At 42.5% G+C, this 22,186-nt stretch overlaps 1 protein-coding gene across 6 annotated transcripts in view; it reads left to right on the top strand.

Moving 5' to 3' along the window:
- The window catches only part of ST7 (suppression of tumorigenicity 7), a 169,891-nt gene that overhangs the window by 26,636 nt on the left and 121,069 nt on the right, over window positions 1–22,186 (top strand). The window contains exon 1 of one of the 6 annotated variants that reach the window (XM_040343766.1): window positions 7,093–7,431. The exons of the other annotated variants lie outside the window; for them this stretch is intronic. Coding sequence (XP_040199700.1) covers window positions 7,410–7,431 — 22 coding nt within the window. The 5' untranslated portion in view covers window positions 7,093–7,409. Of the gene's footprint in view, window positions 1–7,092; window positions 7,432–22,186 lie in introns of those variants that run through there. 6 annotated transcript variants of the gene reach the window in all.

Raw genomic sequence — 22,186 nt, 5'->3', positions numbered from 1 at the left:
GCTGCATTGCAATAGACAGCCTATTCAAAATGGAGGCATTGTAACTGTACTTTAGTGCATGTTTCATTTCTTATTTCTTTTGCAGTGCAGTTTACCACAAAGCTCAGCACAGGTACTTTGGGATGCCATTCAAATAACTGGTACTGCAACACGCCAACATGCATACAGTGCTTGTGGGAACATATCTAAACAGAATATAATGCTGGCTATACTCCTATGTCTTACATTTCCTTATTTCAATTTTTTGTTTTTTACAATTTTTGATTGTAATTTTTTTTTTCTTAAAACCGTTCCAGAACTCCTAAAACATTTGATAAGATTTGTCAAAGTGCAATCTTTATTGGTGTCTCTGTTCAAAGTTTGGTTTTGTTTATTTGTAATATTGAAGCTGCTGGCCTGAGATGGCAAAGGATAGTATTGCATGTGGTTTCCGATCTTTATTTTAGTGATTGGTTGTTGTAGAGTACTGGAGCTACACAGTATTTAGCCTGCTAAATGGTTATTATAATAGAGTTTACTATTAAATGCTTATGGCACTTCCTGTAACTGACATCTGCATAAACCGTTCCTTGTGACATCGGAGTGTGCTCTTTATACAGTCTGACAGCTGTCAGATTGTGCCACTGTTCCCTTTAGGCTATCGTTTGCCTAAAAGTGGGCAGAGCTGTTGAAACATGCATTTTTATTTTATTTTATTCTTTGTAACGCCAACAAATTTTATGTAGAATTTACCCATTCTGTTAATTTCTGTGAAAGTCGGTACCAGTTTGTTGCAGACTGTTCTCAATTCATCAATGTCTGATTTTAGTACAGCTTGAAAACAATGATTTACTACCAACATCTAGATGTGCAAGGGTATTTAAAAAAAAAGTTGTCTGCACACAATTTCATGTATAAAGTGATTATAAGTTTGCTATATTATCTAAGAATATTGTGATGTACGCAGGAGCTTGGCTCCCCTTCGCTGCATTTGGCCTGCAGTCATACATGTGCGTGCTAAAGGTCACAAAACTTCTTGGTGATGTAAATTATTGTATTCCATAGCAACAATTTGAACCCGTATGTCCAATACAGTATTTTAATCGTATCGTACAGGACACAGGCTTGATATTCATAGACCCTGGGTTATAAGCTACTTTTTTTAGGTCATTGTACACTAGCAAAGCTTTGTTTAACCCCTTCCCTATCGGCGCATTGTAAAATGACAGCGGCAGGGACCCTCCCTCGATCCGGGTGGACGTCATATGACGTCCTTTGTTCCCGGCGATCTAGGGCGCGTGCGCTCCTGACCCCGGCGCGGGTGCCTGGCGGCCGCGATTTCCGCCGGGCACCCGCGATTGTCGGTGATCACGGCAGGAGTGTGTGTAAACACACAGATCCACCTCCTGTCAGAGGTGTGGAGACCAATGCTGTGTTCCCAGTACAGAGGAACACACATCTGTCTCCTCCCCTTGTGAGTCCCCTCCCCCCTACAGTTAGAACACACCTTAGGGAACATATTAACCCCTTCAGCGCCCCTAGTGGTTAACCCCTTCCCTGCCAGTCACATTTACACAGTAATCAATGCATATTTATAGCACTAATCGCTGTATAAATGTGAATGGTCCCAAAAACGTGTCTAAAGTGTCCGATGAGTTCGCCGCACGGTCACAATAAAAAATTGCAAATCGCCGCCAATACTAGAAAAAAAATTAATAAAATAAAAATGACAATCTATCACCTATTTTGGAGACGCTATAACTTTTGCGCCAACGAATCAATATATGATTATTGCGTTTTTTTTTGTTTTTTTTACAAAAATATGTATAAGAATACGTATCAGCCTAAACTGAGGAAAAGGTTTTTTTTTTTAAAAAAAAATGGGATATTTATTAAATAAAAAAAGTAAAAAATATTGTGTTTTTTTTTTTTAAATTGTCACTCTTCTTTTGTTTATAGCGCAAAAAATAAAAACCGCAGAGATGATCAAATACCACCAAACTAAAGCTCTATTTGTGGGAGGAAAAAACATAAAGATTTAATTTGGGTACAGTGTTGCATGACCGCGCAATTGTCATTCAAAGTGCAACAGGGCTGAAAACTAAAAATTTGGTCTGGGCAGGAAGGGGGTGAAAATGCCCTGTATGGAAGGGGTTAAAAAAAAATCATGCCTCTTTTGGGGTTCCTCTGCGGCTGTCTCGGCTCCTCCCCGCAAGAGCTAACCCCCTTCTGAGAAGTGCCCCCCCCCCCCCCAATCCATTACCAGGCTCTTTGGGTCTGGTATGAATATTGAGGGAACCTCCAAACCAAAAAAAATAAAAATTGCGTGGGGGGGGGGGGGGGGGGGTCCACCCAATTTCTATATTAAACCCTTCAGGTCTGGTGTGGATATTTAAAGCGGGAGTTCACCCATTTTTTTTCTTTCTCTTTTCCCCTTAGATTCCTGCTCGTTTTGTCTAGGGGAATCGGCTAGTTGTTTTAAAATATGATCCGTACTTACCCGTTTTCGAGATGCATCTTCTCCGTCGCTTCCGGGTATGGGTCTTCGGGAGCGGGCGTTCCTTCTTGATTGACAGTCTTCCGAGAGGCTTCCGACATCCATCGCGTCACTAGTAGCCGAAAGAAGCCGAACGTCGGTGCGGCTCTATACTGCGCCTGCGCACCGACGTTCGGCTTCTTTCGGAAAATCGTGACACGATGGATGCGACCGTCGGAAGCCTCTCGGAAGACTGTCAACCAAAATAGGAACGCCCAGTCCCACAGCCCATACCCGGAAGCGACGGAGAAGATGCATCTCGTAAACCGTAAGTACAGCTCATATTTTAAAACAACTAGCCGATTCCCCTAGACAAAACGAGCATTCATCTAAGGGGAAAAAGTATATTGTAGGGGTGAACCTCCGCTTTAAGGAGAAGCCTGCACCAATTAAAAAAAAAAAAAAAAAAAAAAAAAAAATGGCATAGGGGTCCCCTTTAAAATCCAGAGAGAGAGCTCCCCCCCCCCCCCCCCTGAACCGTACCAGGCCACATACCCTTGGCAGGTGGTTGTGGGCGTCTTCCGGGGGCTTATCGGAATCTGGAAGCCCCCTTTAACGAGGGGAACCCCAGATCCCGCCCCTCCTATGTGAATTGGTAACGTGGTACCCCTACTATTTCACAAAGTGTCAAAAATTTTAAACACAAACGGCTTGGGACGATTCCTTTTATTAAAAAAACAAAAGACTCCAGCGACGTATTCCATTCTCGACCCGATGATGACAGATTGTAAATGTTAATTTAAAAAATAAATAAAAAAAACCTGTTGCATATATTTGCTCTGTGCAATGATTTCGCACAGAGTAGCCCAGTCCTGGCTCCCCCACCAAGTGCCCCAAAGCAAGCACTTGTGCGGGCTCGATCACAGCTTACAGACACTTTGCTTGAAGCTTTCTAACAGTTAAAACTAATGAGTCTGTATTACCTGCATGTCCCCTGGGGTGGTCTCTCTTAGGGTCAAACAGACCTGTTAACTCCCCCACTATTTTTGTGCCTGGCCATGACATGGAATGGGATCTGTATGAGGCAAATCGTGGATTTGCTAACCCTTCGTAGGCAGCCAGGTGGAGTCCCTGCCTCATGCAGAATTCATCCCTGCTGCAAAGTGCCATTTAGACATTATGCCCCAAGGACATCTGAACAATGCCGCCCAAGCTAGAGTGTGCTGTTGGTGAAGAATGCAGAGATAGAGGGGTGTGTGTGTGTGTGTGTGTGTGTGTGAACTTTATAGACCAACAGGCACAAGAAAGACTAAATTTTTTTTTAATTCCTGTCCGTGCCCCTGGAGCAAATACCCCAATAGGTTTGTCTGAAGTTAGCCAAAAATGTCTAGAGGAACACATTTTATAACGCTTTATTTATTTTTGTGTGTGAGTGTGTTGGGGTTATGTCACGTGTAAAAATATAATTACTCTTGCATACGAAGTAGTGAAACACACTAAGTTAACCACTTAAGGACCGCCTCCTGCACATATACGTCGGCAGAATGGCGCGTCTGGGCACAGGCACGTACGTCACCTTTTAAGAGCCCAGCCGTGGGTCCCGGTCCGAAGCCCCGATCGCCGCCGGTGTCCTGCGATCGGTCACAGGAGCTGAAGAACGGGGGGAGGTGGGTGTAAACACACCTTCCCCATTCTTCACAGTGGCACTGTCATTGATCGTCTGTTCCCTGATATAGGGAAAGACGATCAATGACGGCACACATCCAGCCCCGCCCACCTACAGTTAGAAACACATATGAGGTCACACTTAACCCCTACAGCGCCCCCTATTGGTTAACTCCTAAACTGCAATTGTCATTTTCACAGTAATCAATGTATTTTTATAGCACTTTTTGCTGTGCAAATGACAATGGTCCCGAAAATGTGTCTAAATTGTCCGATGTGTCCGCCATAATGTCGCAGTCACAAAAAAATCGCTGATCGCCGCCATTAGTAGTAAAAAAATGTATAAAAATGCCATAAAACTATCCCCTATTTTGTAAACGCTATAAATTTTGCGCAAACCAATTTAACAAAAATAGGTAGAATACGAATCGGCCTAAACCTGAGAATTTTTTTTATTATATCTTTTTTTGGGGATATTTATTTTAGCAAAAAGTAAAAAATATTGCATTTTTTTTTCCCAAAATTGTCGCTCTATTTCTATTTATAGCGCAAAAAATGGACGCCAATTTTGTTTGGGAGCCACTTCGCACAACCGCGCAATTGTCAGTTAAAGCGTCGCAGTGCCGAATCGCAAAAAGGGGCCAGGTCCTTAACCTGCATATCTCACGGTGTTCTGTTTCTTCACTGAGCCCAGAACCGTTGTAACTAGTCTTAGAAATTTGAAATATAGCCTCTGAAGGTAAAAGTACATGACCACTTTAAAGGGGAGTTCCACCCACAATTTCACTTTTTAAATATAAATACCCCTGTAATACACAAGCTTAATGTATTCTAGTAAAGTTAGTCTGTAAACTAAGGTCCGTTTTGTTAGGTTGTTACAGCATTTAAATAGTTTATAATCTAGAAATAGACTGTGGCCATCTTAAGTGTGGGCATCATGAAGCCAGACTGTATGACTTCCTGGATTTCAGCTTTGCATATCTCGCACATGCTCAGTACACAAGCAATGTAATAGGTTTCAGTCAGGTTTGCAAGGACTACTGGGAAACATGATGCCTATCCCAGAAACCCTTGCAAATAGCCTAGGCAAATAAGGAGGAGGAAGTAATGAAGGACTACAAAATAAAGGTATTTACAAGCAACAAATTAAATAAAAATTGTCCATTCTGAACACTATGAGATTAGAGCATGCAGCACAGACAAACATAAAAAATGGGTGGAACTCCACTTTAAGTCGTACCATCATCCATTTGATTTTGAACATAGAGAAATTGGATCAAAGGTCCCCAAACCAAAGAACCAGAAAGGAGGGGGGTTGGGCCATAGTTGGACTATCACAGTACTGGTAGAATAAATATAAACGGTGAACATTGAAAACTACAATAGGTAGATTGGGGGACAAGGGCTCAGCCGCTTACCTAAAAAAAAAAACAAAAAAAAACCTTCTTTCTGGTTCTTTGGTTTGGGGACCTTTGATCCAATTTCTCTATGTAACTAGTCTTAGGATGGTGAGTGGGAGGAGCTTGGGGAAAATCTGTTCACTGATCTCCTTGTCACTTCTGGGTTCAGAGCTGGCACTCCCTGGCTACTGTGGCTGAGGAAGCAACTAATTGAGCACAATCTGTGCTTGCTTGAATTTAGTGGAAGGGCAGAGCAAATATTGGGGGTCTAGAAAACTCCAATGTCTGCATAAAGAGAACCTATGCCCTGTCCATGCTATCGCATAGGGGGCAAGTTAAAGAGGAAACTTCCTCTGACACTTGCCTATAGGTAAGCCTGTAATGAGGCTTACCTGAAGGGAGTGTAAATATCTCCTAAATGTGTACCGTTATTTTGAGCTCAACGTTTAGAGGCAGAAAAGAAAACCACCTGGTTTGCGTTTCGGATTGGAGCTCACTGGCAAAAAACATAAAACTCTTCTAAACGCGTCTAGACCTTGTACAAAAAATTCACTATATGAGCATTTTTTACTGCCAAGAGAAAAAAAGGAAAAGTGGGAGCAATAAAAGGAAAGGGAAGAAAAAAAGGAAAGGAAGATCGACAAAAAAACATTGTCAAACTGAGATGGCTGGGCATGGGCAATGACATTTTCTCATGCATGTCTGATAATATGGCTGTCAATTTCTCATTGACCATAATGTCATTCATATGGTTTTTGATCGCTTCTAATCGAAGAGTTGGAGTTTTCCAGGCTCTCTATAGTCAATTTATTTTGTTTGCAGAAAAGAGGTACAATGCCAATTGTCGTTCAGGGCAAAATAGTTTATCGGTGTAATCCTGTCTTTTATAATTTACCAAAATTGGGTATTGTGTTTGTGTGCACTAAAATTTATTGCAATATTTTTTTCCTAAAAATATGCATTTGATAAACGGTTGTGCAAATACGGTGGGACTAAAAAAAAAAAAAAAAAAAAAAAAAAAATTTAATTACAAAAATTACAACTGCCACCATTGTATTCTAAAGGGCCTCTGCTTTCAGAAAATATATAATTAATTTTTTATTTTATTTTTTTTAAAGTAATTTTCTAGGAAAAAAATCTAATTGTAATGTGTGTCCAAAACATAAAAATGTTGTGTTTCTGAAATCTTTTGAGGTCTGTGTCTTTTTACACTTCTTGTAGGTGAACTACAGTGTAAATGTTCTGAAACCTAGCAAACCAAGTAAGATGTGTTGTGTTTTTTAGTAGTGTTCCATAAAGAAGGTAGACGGGGTGTATTCCTACTAAATGGCATCACTCCTGATCTGGTACTTGGATGCACAAGTGCAAGGCTACTGCTGGTTCATTGCTGTCGCTTAAGAAAGGGGATGTCGTCCTTTTTTTTCCCCTTTGTGGCTTTGGTGACAAAGAAATTCCTATTTGAATTACTCTGCTTTATACAACCCCCCCCCCCCCCCCCCCCAGCCTTTGGTTAACAGCAGTCGGTCATTGCAGTGTCCTGACGTCATTCAGTGTGTGTGCATAAGCTGTGCTATTGTCTTATGAGAGTAGGGCTGTGGACTGCAGTATCTGGTTTCTGCTACCTATTTCTGCCTGGCTGCATCATACAAGAGACACACACACATTGGCCTATGCTGCCCATTGGATTGAAAGAGAAGCTGATGATTTTGTGTCTCCGTCAAGAGGCTTGTTTCTGTGTGAGGAGTGAGAGTGCTCTGCAGAGAAAGGTATCTGGCAGCTGGATAGCTGGGACTGCATTGTCTGCCTTCATGATCCCCGCTGTGTGAAAGCTTCCTAGATTTCCTCCTTCATTTCATACTAATTTATTAAACCCTCATCTGAGGCCAGCCATGTTTGGTACGGAATCGTCATGTAAGTACATGGATTTCTATATGCTTGTTTTTAGCCCGTGTTTTCCTGTCTGTGCAGAGCTGTGGGCAGTTCTCTATTCATTGAATTGGATGTTGTATTTGTGATTTATTGCTTTTCTTTAGTCTGTTTGCAAGCTTGTAGGCAGTGAGGCGGCTTTCATCCTGTGCTTGATGCAGAGCTTGGGAGAGGGCAGCACTAGTTCTCCCAGCATCTATTGACACAGAGACATGTCAGTGATTCCTCAGAGGCACTAATGGATACATCTTTAGAGATATGCTTTTCCTAGCTCTCAGCTCCCAGATTCCCCGCGCGTCCTTTGGGAGGCATGCAGGATGAAGATGTTGATGGGTTTTAAATAAAATAACAAGGTCAGTCTTGACACCTGTCCAGAGACCAGCGCCTGGATAACCATTGCTAATTCTAAGCATTGTGATCATTGCTAATCATTTAACTGCCTAAAAGAGGAAGCTGTTTGAGGATATGTTTTATTGTCTGGAGCCGTTATCGAATGCAAAAAGTGCTGCAGCTGTGGATTGGGTTGTAAAGCTGTATACAACATAGGCCAAAGAGCTTCCTTTTTCTACACATGACCGCTGAAAGCAGATTTATTTAGAAACTTGTAGTGTGAGGTTGAGTGAGACACGTGTTTCATACTCATATTTAGCAAGAAGCGATGCATACATCCTCTACAGTACATGGGGATCTTCTGTGTATGCCGGGGAGCTAGCTGTATGAATCCATCATTATTCTGGAGAGAAAGTGCCATTAAGAAGGTTCCTGGTCTGGCAGAGTGCTGCAGGGACACATGCAGGTGTGCTCAGCCTATTGTGTGCTCTCCACTTTACACTCATTCCATGCAGGTGTGCCCAGCCTATTGTGTGCTCCCCACTTTACACTCATTCCATGCAGGTGTGCTCAGCCTATTGTGTGCTCTCCACTTTACACTCATTCCATGCAGGTGTGCTCAGCCTATTGTGTGCTCTCCACTTTACACTCATTCCATGCAGGTGTGCCCAGCCTATTGTGTGCTCCCCACTTTACACTCATTCCATGCAGGTGTGCTCAGCCTATTGTGTGCTCTCCACTTTACACTCATTCCATGCAGGTGTGCTCAGCCCATTGTGTGCTCTCCGCTTTACACTCATTCCATGCAGGTGTGCCCAGCCTATTGTGTGCTCTCCACTTTACACTCATTCCATGCAGGTGTGCTCTCCACTTTACACTCATTCCATGCAGGTGTGCTCAGCCTATTGTGTGCTCTCCACTTTACACTCATTCCATGCAGGTGTGCTCAGCCTATTGTGTGCTCCCCACTTTACACTCATTCCATGCAGGTGTGCTCAGCCTATTGTGTGCTCTCCACTTTACACTCATTCCATGCAGGTGTGCTCAGCCTATTGTGTGCTCTCCACTTTACACTCATTCCATGCAGGTGTGCTCAGCCTATTGTGTGCTCTCCACTTTACACTCATTCCATGCAGGTGTGCTCAGCCTATTGTGTGCTCTCCACTTTACACTCATTCCATGCAGGTGTGCTCAGCCTATTGTGTGCTCCCCACTTTACACTCATTCAGTCAGTGACCTTGCCACATGCTTGTCATTAAAGGGGCTTCACTGAAATTCATTTATTTCACTTTAAACTGGCATGGAAAGGCCAGAACTACATTCACAACAGTATTCTGCAATAAAAGGGCAAATAGATTGTATTTACAACTTATTTTCTATTTGAATTTCTTTGTAGTTGTTGTGATTTGTATAGGCACGTGGGAACAAGCATGTTTAATCTTTAGACACACTTGATACTTGTCTTTGTTTTATTTTTTTATTTGTTTCCATATCCATTATAACTTGCAACATTTTTGGAGATCCAAGTTTATTAAAATCCCATTTATGCCTGGTACACACAATGAGAATATCAGAAATATCGTCTGTTTGTTTGTTTTTTTTGCATGCTAGTATCATATATAACACATAGCGTTTACTAAAGTCGAAAGAATAAAAATTTGGAAGTGATGTAATGTGTTGCAATTTAAAATCGACTGGATTTAAATCAAATCTTCCCTGATACAAATACAAGTAAAAAGACTTGATTTTAAATCACAATTTTTAAAGGGTAACTGCGATCTCAGTCCTGCTGTTGACTCACCGACAGTCTCATTCACTTTAACTTGGGGCGGCTGGTGATGCAACAAGGTGAGGGACGTGGTGCCAGCAGGTGAGTGGACACCCCCTAACGGGCGCTGCAATGATGGATCTGAAATGGCAGGTGCTCTTTAAATGTAAGGACTTATTCTTGCTGGTAGTTGGAATCTTTAATATTTACAATCAAAATTTTAAGGTTTCCTATTCAGAGCCAGTTCACACACAGGCGGCACGACTTTGGGGGCGACTCGGCAAGGCGACTTGAGAGGCAACTTGCAAAATGACTTCTGTATTGAAGTCAATGCAAGTCGTACAGGAACCTTTTTCTAAGTTGGAGCGACTTGCGTCGCTGCTATTAGAACGGATCCATTGAGTATTGCGGACCACGACTTGTCAGGCGGCTGAGTCACCTGACAGGTCGCCCCTGTGTGAACCGGCTTTCAGCCCTGGTTCACACTGAGCTGCGGGAGTGAAGCCGTGCGAGTTCAGCTGAACTCGCACGATTTCACTCCCACCGGCAGTCCCGATTTCGGCCGCGATTTAAAGCGGTAGTTCACCCTGACCCACATGATGTTACCATCGAGACAGGCATTGTAGCGCGAGCTACAGTATGCCTGTCCCGATTTTTTTAACCCCGTACTCACCTCGTAGTCGTCCATCGTAGATTCCGGCTCCCGCGGGGAATGGGCGTGCCTATGGAGAGGGAGGATGATTGACGGCCGGCCCTGGCACGTCACTCTCCCCGAAGACAGCCGGAGTAGGTCTCGGCTCTTCACGGCGCGTGCGCACAGGCTATGCGCACGCGTCGTGAAGACCAAGCCTATTTCGGCTATTTCCGGAGAAGCGTGACGCGCCAGAGCCGGCCGTCAATCATCCTCCGTCTCCAGAGGCACGCCCATTCCCCGGTATCTTCGATGGACGACTACAAGGTGAGTATGGGGGGAAAAAATTCGGGACAGGCATACTGTAGCTCGCGCTACAGTGCCTGATTTAAAGGTAAAAGAAAAAAAATTTTTTTTTTTCCTGTCGATAGGGTGAACCCCCGCTTTAAGAGACATCTGTGCAGGTTTCTGCACAGATGTCTATGTAAATCGCGGCCCGAAATCGCAAGAAGTAGTACATGAACTACTTTTTGAAATCGGTGCAGCGCCGCAGATGCGGCGTCGCACCGATTAGGACAGTGTCATTGCCGACAATTGGCGGCAAATGCCACCGATTTGAGATGCGATTTCACATGTGAAATCGCATCTCAAATCGAAGGAAATCGTACCCAGTGTGAACCTGGGCTCAGGCTCCATGCACACAGAAGCTGATAAACTGCAGTTTATTGAAGTTTGGCATTTTTTTTAAAAGCCCATAAACTGAACTTTGTTAGCCTATGTGCCCATGCACACATGGGCGTTTTTTTGCGTTAATGAGCTTTGGAGTTTATTGGCTTTTTTCGGAACACACAAAATTTGCGTTCAAAGTGCAGTTTTTCGGCGGGAAAAATGGCTAAAACGCTGGTGCCAACGTTTTTTAGCGTTTTTTTTTTTTTTATCTATTGGGAAAAAAAAGCTAAAAAACGCTAAGGCCCCATTTACACCTGAGCATAGCGTTTTCAGGCAGAAAGTCACGCAATGTGATTTTTGAGTCGCTTTTTACCACGATTTTGTACAAGTCAAAAGGTCACCAATGTAAAAAACAGAAAAACGCCCAAATCTGCCTAAAAAAAAAAAAAAAAAAAAAAGTCCCAGAACTTGTTTGAGTTTCAGGCGTTTTGGAGTGGAGATGTGAACCATCTCCATAGAGAATAATTGATTTTTTTCCCCTCCAGCGTTTTGTAGCTTCAGGCTTCAAGCTATAAAACACTCGGGTGTCAATGGGGTCTAAAACGCTATTGCAAAAACCCTAAAAAATGTTGAAAGGCTCCCTGCAAAGCTACTGGCATTTTATAGCTTTTTTTTTTTTTTTAGCTTCTGTGTGCATGGAGCCTTAGAATAATAAGCTGTCAAGATGGTAAAACGGCGATCTCATAACCGATTCAATCATACAGTTTGTAGTGTACATAGATTTTCAAAACAATGGGATAAAGAAATATTCCTGAACTTTGTTTTATCTCATGGTTACTGTGAAATTGTGTGAATGTATCAATGCAGTGCATGTTATTTCGACTTGCAGAGCTTGGATTCATTGAATGAGTTTGCCAAAAATGTAAATATTGCAGAATATTATACAGCCTCGTGCTACATAACCAAGGTTAGTTTCATGCGGAATAAACAAAATGATTAATGTAACTTGATAGAAAACTTTTTTTTTTTTTTTTTTTTTTTTTTTTACAAAAGCATTTCATTAAAATCATTTTTTATTTTTTTTTAATCATAGATTTTTATTCACCCTGATTTTGTATTCTATTTTTGAACGACAACTGAACTGAGTAAACGAATTTTTTTTTTTTCTTTTTCGTGCTTGTCCTATCGGATGAACTGTCGTTATTGGCTCCCGAAAGCTGTGTATGAACAATCAGATTATCGTATGATTGTTTTTGAAAGCGGTAATTTTCGTACGATTTTCTGACCGTGTGTGTGGGCCATATGGTTCAGGTCATTGGTTAATAATAAAAAAAAATGGAAATTATATATAAATTATGGAAATTGCACCATATTTACTGGAGCTGTAAAGACCCTCATTCATTTTTGTTATTGATTCCAATGCCTAGTACACACAATGTGATCGTCCGATAGTCTGATCATTTAGTTCATGGCTTTCAAGAGCCGATCACGACAGTGCATGCAAAATTATCCAAAGGGACAAACGCCCCAAAAAATTCTCGGACAATACCAGAACCTAACGCTTTTCGTTTTTAAACGGTACAATATTCATCCGAAAAAAAATCCGAAGACCAAGACTATGCATGCTCAAAATGAAAGCATTCATTACATTAGACTACATTACATTACATTACATTACAACACATTGCATCACTTTCAAAGTTGTTTCTGCCTTAAGGGAATTTTTGTAACTTTAGTAACCTATTGGTTTTTCGGCAAAAAAAAGACAGAAAAACGGACCATCATTCCTCCGATATTGGCATTGTGTGAATAAGTCTTTTATATTCAAGCTGTTTATCACAAACACCTGCAAGAAAGTTGCCCATGTGCATCATTCATGGTAATTCCTGATCTATATTATCAAGGCATTGTTGTAATTTGCTCTGCAGGGAAACAGAGGAGAGTAATTGTGCTGTCTGTACAATTACACACTTAGTGTTCCATTCTCTTTAGGTAACAGAATCTGTGCCGTCTAAATTGTGGACAGTTCCATTGACAGTGCCTTGCCATGCTTTATCTGGTGAAAGGGTGTTCCCTTTATCTTTTGCACATAGCCTGTCTGTGGCTTTATCAGAAAACTATCTGTTTTGCTCTCAACTGCTAGCTGCTTTTGTTTCCATGGCTACCAGATTACCAATAAAGAGGAGGGGGGTTGCTTTTTTCTCATTCTAGCATAGAAGCAGCGAAAGCTTGAGACTAGGTTAGCTGTGAAATATAATACCTTTCATTTGATTACAGTTATTAGAGGTTCAGAAGGCCCTTTAAAAAAACATGATTTTTATTTTATTTTTTATTGAGAACTGATGACATAAGGGCAAGACTGTTACCCTTTTAAACTTACTGTGTGTCCAGGGTCATTGTTTTTAAAGTAACCTGTAATACGTCAAAGTATTTAAATTACTAAAAAATATATGCTTTAGGTATAGAATGCAATTGAGTTGATGTGTAAGCTCTGGGCAAAATAAGTAGTCATAGCCCATAAACAGACTGCTGTTATCGGATTGGTAGCATTGGGAAATGCCTTTTTTTATTTTTTTTTCCCTTTTGGTCTCCATTCATTTAATTTTTTTTATTTGTGTATCTTCTACTGTTAAAGATGAGCTTTGGGCAAAAAGTTAAATACACAGATGGTGCACATAAATGAGAGCTTACTAAGTGCAGAAGGATTTTGTATCTCTATCCATCCTGTCCTGAGATGTACCCAGTTCTGGAAACACACCAGTCCCATCTAGCAGGGCATATCAGCTAATTTTTCTCTAAGGCTACTTTCACACTGAGGCCCCCCGAGTGTTGGTTCTAAAGTGCTGCTTGTTTTAGCTATGCTTTAGCGCTGTAAATGCAGTGCTTTTCGGCTACTAGCGGGGCACTTTTAACCCCCACTAGCGGCCGAAGAAGGGGTTAAAAGCAACCTAAACACGGTTTACCGAGGTTACAAGCGTTTGAAATGCCAGTAAACGACAGTCCTGAACGTGATTTTTCTGCTTTCAAAAAAATGCCTGTAACCTCAACTGCCTCTAAACTACTATAAATAACTGTAAAAAAAAAACGAACCGTTTTTTTTTTTATGTCCACTGAACGATTTATTGGTCATTACATGATGGCACTATCATTTGCGCTCACGAACGAACTTTCGTTTTTCGAAAGTTCGTTCGGACGATTTTTCGTGGAGTGTATTACTCAGTTTTTTGGTAAGGCAGGCCATAGAACAGGGCTCGACAAATCCCAGACGCCAGGTCGCCATTGCGACTAGAAATTTCACCCTGGCGCCTGGGCTTTGATCAGTGACAGGTGCCTCTGCTACAGGGTGGGTTGCAGGGTCTTGGCCGTGAACATGATTAGTGGTGGAAGTGGGGATGGAGCAGGAAGAGAGCGGCACAGCAGCGGCTGACACGGCGGGAGAAACAAGTGGCCAGCAGAGTGAAGTGCAGCTGGGGATCCTCGGTGGTCTGTCATCCCCACTGCTGCTGTCGCCCTGCCCCAAGGTATTGCGGGAAGCGACTCAAGAACATCCGGGACCTGTACTTGGTAAGGGGGATCTGGACTTTGTGAGGGGGATCTATACTGCGGGAGGGGGGTCTGGACTTAGTGGGGGGGGTCTATACTGAGAGAGGGGGGGTCTGTAGTTAGTGGAGGCGGGGGCGATATCAACCCTAGTGACGTCACCAAACCTGGCGCTTAACTTTTTTAGCTGGCTCCTAGATTCAAAGCAACTTTGTCAAGCCCTGCCATAGAAGATGTGATTTTTCGCTAGATTCCCCCACAAATACTGACTGTGCTACCACAGAGCCATTGTGTTCTTCTGGGGGGGGGGGGAGAGCTGTCCCTGCCAGGAGAACACAGTAAATATTGCTAGCAGCTATAGTCACTGGCAATAATCGCATCCTGAAAATGTGACCTGATGGTTGTACTTGGGTACAGTCGGCCTGTTCATACATCCCTGCTGAACCGCTCAAGATTCCAGCAACCTTTGGCAGACTTTACACCCTTGGCCTTGTGTTTTTTCTGCCTCTGCACTTCTTGCAACCTCTCCCATTAACTGTTTTCTTATGTCTGGTCACAATTCTGTTCATTTCACACTCTTCTTATGTTCCCATCCCTCCAACCAACAAAGTTACACTTGGGAAAACTTCTCCACTTTAACCATTCTCTATTATGGACTAATTCTACAAACCAATCTCGCCCTCATCCTGTCCATTTCTGTTTACAACACACACTGTCATCCCCTTCTGGACACACTTGCTCACTACACATATAATTAGGCCCTGACCACTACAACCCTATCAAACAGATGACCCCAGAAGCCTAAAGAGGCATAGCTGTTCTCTTGAGCGTGTGTGGTGTAAAACTAAATCTTTGCAAGACCGACCTAGTAGGACCGCCATTACTAGTAAAAAATATATAAATAAAAAAGTCCCTAAATCTATCCCATAGTTTGTAGATGCTATAAATATTGCGCAAAACAATCAATATATGCTTATTAACTTCTTGAGACCCGAGATGCCAATGCGCGTGCCTGGCGACCACGATGTCCGCCAGGCACCCGCGATCGGCAGTGACAGAGCAGGGACGTGGATCTCTGTGTGTAAACACAGAGATCCACATCCTGTCAGGGAGAGAGGAGACCGATGCTGTGTCCCTGGTACATAGGGACACAGCATCGGTCATCTCCCCAGTCAGTCCCCTCCCCCCACAGTAAGAATCACTCCCAGGTTTTAAAAAATTAAAACCACAGAGGTGATCAAATTCTACCAAATGAAAGCTCTATTTGGGGTAAAAAAAAATAACATTTTATTGGGTACTGTATCGCACGACCGTGCAATTGTCAAAAAAAAAAAGCAGTGCTGTATCCCCAAAAAATGGAAGGGGCTAAAACCTTCCTGGATCTGAAGTGGTAAGTGTTTTGGTACCATGTACTTGTATGAAAAGTATCCTGTTCTCTTTGTATTGCTTCCTTTGTGTGAAATCCCTGGTGTTCCTGTTCTCTCTGCTTACCTATCAAAACTTATCACACCATGATCAGTTCTTTAGCTATGCTGTGAACTCACCTGCTCTCCTCCAATGATCAGACTTGTACTGACACCACCCCCCCTGCACAGCCTTTCACTGGGAAGCCCAGTGTATGCTGTTTCTTCTCCCCCAGCTCTTTTGCAGCTGAGAACAGTGGTTATGCGATCACTTTTATAAAAAAAAAAAAAAGGGGGAGGCGGTGTGTGTTTTTTTTTTTTTTTCTCCCCCCTATACACAAATGCTTTACTTTTTTTTATTTTTATTTTAAACTGTGTGGGTTGTTTTACAAGGTGATCGCTTACATGCACTTTAAATTATGCATCTTACAAATGGCTACAAGTCGGCTGTATAGACTTTTTATGCTTGCATAGTAAATATGATCTTCTTTGAATGAAAATGGTTGTGAATCCGATCTCTTCGGTGTTTTAAAAATGCCTGTGTTGAGGGATCTGCTACATGGGCAAAGCTGTATCAGACTTGAGAAGTGGAGCAGAAATTCCAGAGCATAGGTAACAAAGTAATTTTAGACATCTATATTGAATCCAGAACCCATGGCAACAGCTATAGTTTATTGCTTATACATTAAACTGTGGAAACCTGCTTTTCAGTACATATATTCTGTGAGGACATAATTCTTAGTGTTTTTTTTTTTTTTTTTTGTTATAGCTGGTGTATATAGTAATGCTGTGTCTATCCTTACCTAACCCAACTTTAGTGATGGTTTTATGGCTCTTTAGTCAGTTTGATAAAACTTGGCTCTAAGGCCACTTCCACACGAGGCAGATCCGTGAGCGGGCGGATGACAGGTCCGTCTTTGCTCACTGAGCAGGGAGGGACCTGTCAGAGCTCCGCTTATCTCTCTAGGGAGATTGGACAAAACGGACAGCACGTCAGTTTTAATCGGATCTCATCTCCTCTCATACGATCCGCCAGGCCTGATGGCGAACGTATCGCCATATGTCTGATTTTAGCGGATCGGATGTCAACGGACACATCACCAATGACACCCACCTGCCCATAGGAGTCAATGGATGGCCCTCTCGGATCTGCCTGAAAAACAGAGCCGAGCGGGCTTGTCGTGTGAAAGGAGCCTTAGGTCTCATGTACACTTCTGCAGCTAAACAGACGTTGGGCATTTTTTCCACTGCCCCTTAACTCTCCTCTGTTATCTTATCAGTACATGTACACAGGGTGGTTTACAGTAGTTTCTAGGCAGTTGAGTTTTTAGAGACAATTTTTGGACTTCCAAAAAACATTCAGAATCTGTTAACAGGCATTTAAAGCGACAAACGTGGTAACTCGCGTTTAGCTGCATTATGTTTACAGACGTTTTTTTTTTTCATTTTTGGCTACTTAAAAGTGCGTTTTGCTGCATTTAAATGAAAACGCTGCAAATATGGACGTTTTACTATCTATCGGGTTAAATCATTCAGGAGAGGTTGTAAAAACGTCCCGTGTACATGAAGCCTGATTCTTCCAGCTTCAAAGGAACCCCTTTCTGAGGAACATTAATCTTGGTATCCTACCAACGTTTGTTATTCTCTTGATGTGTTCACTGATGACTATTCACAATAGTAGTAGTAATTGCTTGTTGAGGCTGGCAGTTGTCTGACTGGTGTACAATTTCAGCAATTTACCTCAAAATAAACTGTTGGGTTTTTTCTTATTTTGTGAAATCCCTAGATGATAGTAATGTATACCTCGTCATCAGAACACAGGTGGGTGTTGTACCTTCTTTGGCTTTGTCTGTTTGTACATAACATGTGATGTCTATGTTCCAATTTTCTCCATTGGGCCATTTTTAGCATTGGGATGCAGTTTTTATGTATTGGGCATAGCAGAAAAATGTGACTGACCGCGGTCTACAAGAGTATCTTTCTGTATGAAAATATTGGCTTTACAGTAATCTTCCAATGTATGCCTTCGTCCTAAAACTGCAAGTCTTGCCCCGTGCATAATCCAAACGTTTGGTTTGCCTGCGGTACACTCAGATTTATCATACTTAAAGTATACATTTGTGGCTAAGTCTGATAAACGACAGGGCAGTATGCTCCTAATACTGTTATTATAAGGACAGACAGATGTGTCCTCATGCACATCATGAATGCGTGTTAAATATTTTACCCTTTCTCCAAGCTATGTATTCCTACAGCTAATACAAAATTGATGTAGAGTAAGAGATCTAGACATGACCAGGAAAAAATGGGTGGTCATAGGTAGCTTTGGGAGTGGTGCCCATTTAGAGAGAAGCCAGCCATACGTGGTTCCAAATTAGGTCAGGTGCGTGGTGTGTCAGCTGGTAAACTCCTTCCTGTGTCACGTCCCAAGGTCCATCCAGGAAGTAATGATTTTTATACAGCCAGCTGGCCACAGAGATAAGGGGGTGTGTAAGATGTCTTTTTGGTACATAGGGAAGCTGGAAGTAAGAAAAGTAAAGTAAAGTGAACTTCTCCTTTTTAATGTACAGAATTGAAAATCATTTGGCAAATATTAGCACTTTGCCTGGAGTTCCACTTTTACTCTTTCTGAAATTGGTAAACCTTTTCACCTGTAATATAGGGGTGTTGAATATAATTGATGCATCGCGATTTGGCCTTGAACGATTCTGTATCGATGCAGAGAATGGCTGAATTGTGATTGCATCGATGTCATCCCGGTGCGCCCCTGTCGGAGTCCTCCTCTCCTTGTGTACCTCAAACAGAGCATCTCCTGCTGTGTCAAGGAGCTTGGGTCTGAAATGTAACAATGTCCCGTCTCCTAGACCGGCTCCTATGGTAGACGTCACACTCATCCAATACCACTAAAAGTCTAGGAGGTGGGACTTTGTTGATAGCGGCTTCAGGGATCTTCAAATCCAAGCCCTGTGTCACAGTGGGAGATCGCTGCTCTGTGTGATACAGGTACTGGTAAAGCTGCCTTTGATGGGCCCAGTGGGGCTGCATTTGCTGAGCACTGGTGAGGCTGCACTGATATTGCTGCACTAATGGGTTTTTGCTGAAAACTATGGGCAGTAAATGTGATGCATTGATAATCGTAATTAAATTGAATGGTAAGATCAGTGAAGATGCACAACTGTACTGTAATATATAAATTTAGATTTTACTCCATTTTTGTTTTTTTTCGCCAGCTCTTATTTGTAAAGGATAGTTACAGCTGTGGTCAAAAGTTTTGACGATACAAATATTAATTTTCGGAAGGTCTGCTCTCTCAGTTTTTATGATGGCAATTTGCATATACTCCAGAATTTTATGAAGAGTGATCAGATTAATTGCAAAGTCCATCCCCCCCCCTTTTTTTTATAAACGCATAGACAATACAAACGTACAACACAGCCAACATCTGGCTTACAACATGGGCGGGACCCACGCAGGGGTCGCAAGGTAGCATTACAGAACCAAGATATGTTGGAGCATTTGCGACAACCATAATAAACCATTATTAACCACTTAAGGACCGGACCAATATGCTGCTACATGACCCAAGGGGTTTTTACAATTCGGCACTGCGTCGCTTTAACAGACAATTGCGTGGTCGTGCGACGTGGCTCCCAAACAAAATTGGCGTCCTTTTTTCCCCACAAATAGAGCTTTCTTTTGGTGGTATTTGATCACCTCCTGCGGTTTTTATTTTTTGTGCTATAAACAAAAATAGAGCGACAATTTTGAAAAAAATGCAATATTTTTTACTTTTTGCTATAATAAATATCCCCCAAAAACATATATAAAAATTTTTTTTCCTACGTTTAGGCCGATACGTATTCTTCTACCTATTTTTGGTAAAAAAAAATCGCAATAAGCGTTTATCGATTGGTTTGCGCAAAATGTATAGCGTTTACAAAATGGGGGATAGTTTTATTGCATTTTTATTAATTTTTTTTTTTTACTACTAATGGCGGCGATCAGCTTTTTTTTTTTTTTTTTTTTTTTTTCCGTGATTGTGACATTATGGCGGACACTTCGGACAATGTTGACACATTTTTGGGACCATTGTCCTTTTCACAGCAAAAAATGCATTTAAATTGCATTGTTTGTGAAAATGACAGTTGCAGTTTGGGAGTTAACCACAGGTGGCGCTGTAGGAGTTAGTGTTCACCTAGTGTGTGTTTACAACTGTAGGGGGGTGTGGCTGTAGGACTGACGTCATCGATCGAGTCTCCCTATAAAAGGGATCACTCGATCGATGCAGCGCCATAGTGAAGCACGGGGAAGCCGTGTTTACATACGGCTCTCCCCGTTCTTCAGCTCCAGGGAGCGATCGCGACGGAGCAGCTATAAACGAATAGCCGCGCCGTCGTCCCGGATCGCTCTCCGCGGGAATCCGACCGCCGCATGTAGCGGGGGGTCCCGATCGGACCCCCGACCCACGTCTAGGCAGGGACGTACAGGTACGCCAATGTGCCTGTACGTGCCATTCTGCCGACGTATATCTACATGTGGCGGTCGGGAAGTGGTTAATGAGGTGGCCTGGCTCAAGCTCCAGGGGTAGGATGATGGATAACTAGCTCCCCTAAGTTGCTGTGCTAGCAAGGGTCGGTTCAACAAGACTTGAAGGGATGTTATTAGAATTCAGAGAAGCCTCCTAATCTGCTTCCGCAGTGGAGGGTTCTGCCAACCACTTAGACCAGACCCTGTCATATTTTTTCGGACAGCCTCTATGTATATAGGTATCTTTTGTATAAGGGTATCACACCATTGACAAGTGTTTTCCATAGACCTATAGACTAAAGGGAGGGGCATTCTGCTTCCAGCACAGGACGATGGACTTCCTGGCATGGATCAGCAAGAGACGCAACAGGATTCTCTCAGCCATCCTGGGCACCAGGTCCTCCACCAGCCCCAACAGTCATATTCTTGGAGATAGTTACTTAACAATTCATTCACCAAAGATTTGGGACCAAAAAACTGTAATTACCGGGCAGGACCAGAATATATGAATGTAGTCCCCCGTAGCATGGTCACAACGCCATCACTCTGGGGAGAGGAAAGACCACATCCTGTGCACCCGGGCGGGAGTGAGATATGCTCTATGGACAATCCTTATACCGAATGAGGCGAGCAAAGTCCATCTTTGCCATGAAAATGTAATCCCATAAAAAACATTTAATTTTCAGGACGCCCAAGAAAGTCCTGCAAGCACCAAGACTGTCTTGGGCCCCATTCACACCTGAGCGTTTTGTAGCTTGAAGCCTGAAGCTTCAAAACGCTGGAGGGGAAAAAAAACAATTATTCTCTATGGAGATGGAACACATCTCCACTTCAAAATGCCTAAAGCTCAAACAAGTTCTGGAACTCTTTTTAGGCAGATTACTGGTGTTTTTCTGCTTTTTACCTTGGTGACCTTTTCACCTGTACAAAATCACTGTAAAATCGCATGGCTTTCTGCCTGAAAAAGCTACGCTCAGGTGTGAATAGGGCCTAACAGTTGATTCAGCTGCGGGATCGGGGCACCAACCGTGCAGAGCTTGCTCAGGAATAGCAGCAAGCGGGTGTGAGTGCATCTGCACGCATAGTGAGGAAAAGACTTTTGGAGGATGACCTGGTGTCAAAAAGGGCAGGGAAGAAGCCAATTCCCTCCAGGAAAATCATCAGGGACAGACTTATATTCTGCAATAGGTACAGTGATTGGACTGCTGAGGATTGGGGTAAAGTAATTTTCTCTGACGAATTTCCAATTGTTTGGGGCATCCCGAAAATACCTTGCCCGGAGAAGAAAAGTTGAGCACTACCATCATTCCGGTGTCATGCCAACAGTAAAGAATCCTGAGACCATTTATGTGTGGGGTTGCTTCTCACCCAAGGGAGTGCGCTCACTGACAATTTTGCCTTCTCCCAACCATCCAAGAACAGTATGGTGAGGAACAATACAATTTCCAGCATGATGGAGCACCTTGCCATGAGGCAAAAGTGATAACCAAGTGGCTTGGGGAACAAAACATCAACATTTTGGGTCCAGGAAACTCCCCAGACCCTAATGCAATTAAGAACTTGTGGTCAATCCTCAAGAGTGGCGGGTGAACAAAACCCCACACATTCTGACAAACTCCAAGCATTGATTATGCAAGAATGGGCTGCCATCAGTCGGGATGTGGCGCTAGAAGTTGATTGACAGCATGCCAGGGAGAATTGCAGAGGTCTTGATTGCAAATATTGACTCTTTGCATAAACTTAATGTAATTATCAATAAAAGCCTTTGACACTTCTGAAATGCTTGTAATTATACTTCAGTATATCATAGTAACATCTGACAAAAAGGTCTAAAAACACAGAAGCTGCAGACTTTGTGAAAATGTAGTATTT

This window comes from Rana temporaria, chromosome 3 (genome assembly GCF_905171775.1).
Source record: "Rana temporaria chromosome 3, aRanTem1.1, whole genome shotgun sequence".
In the NCBI taxonomy this organism is placed as follows: domain Eukaryota; kingdom Metazoa; phylum Chordata; class Amphibia; order Anura; family Ranidae; genus Rana; species Rana temporaria.
This window is presented reverse-complemented; position numbering and strand designations above follow the sequence as displayed.